Source organism: Alligator sinensis, unplaced genomic scaffold (genome assembly GCF_000455745.1).
Source record: "Alligator sinensis unplaced genomic scaffold, ASM45574v1 scaffold659_1, whole genome shotgun sequence".
Classification (NCBI taxonomy): domain Eukaryota; kingdom Metazoa; phylum Chordata; order Crocodylia; family Alligatoridae; genus Alligator; species Alligator sinensis.
Window position 1 is genome coordinate 577,433 of NW_005842265.1, and position 437 is coordinate 577,869.

At 64.5% G+C, this 437-nt stretch overlaps 1 protein-coding gene across 1 annotated transcript in view; it reads right to left on the reverse strand.

Annotated features, from left to right (window-relative positions):
* DDX11 (DEAD/H-box helicase 11) overlaps positions 1-437 on the reverse strand; it is a 32,956-nt gene that overhangs the window by 32,141 nt on the left and 378 nt on the right. The window contains 1 exon segment of the mRNA XM_025209054.1: positions 323-436. Coding sequence (XP_025064839.1) covers positions 323-436 — 114 coding nt within the window.

A 437-nucleotide genomic window follows, 5' to 3' on the forward strand; every position in this document is an offset into this window, starting at 1 on the left:
CAGTCTTTCCTGCCTATGCAGGGGGTCGGACTCAATAATCTACTGAGGTCCCTTCCGACCCTAGCATCTATGAATCTATGAATCTCTACTAAGAGTCCTGATAGTCGTAAACAAGCAGGGCTGTACCCGACATCCGGAGGTGACCTCGTCCAACCTCCTAGAGACAGAATCCCACAGGGCAGGCAGCAGGGTAGGCAGGAGCCCACCGCTCTCGGGCCACCAGGTGCCCACCAAAACCCACCACCAAGCAGCGTCCTCCCCATCCCCTCGCCCTGCTGCTGCAAGGGGCTCTCTCAGGGCCAGGCAGTGCCCCCACCCCCACCTTGGCTCTGTCAGCCCGGTCCCGCGCCGCTTTGCCCTGCACGAACTGGGCCACCCAGGCCGGCTCCCCGGCAGCAGGGTCGTGGGCGCCCCCCGGCGACGACTCCCGGTCCCGC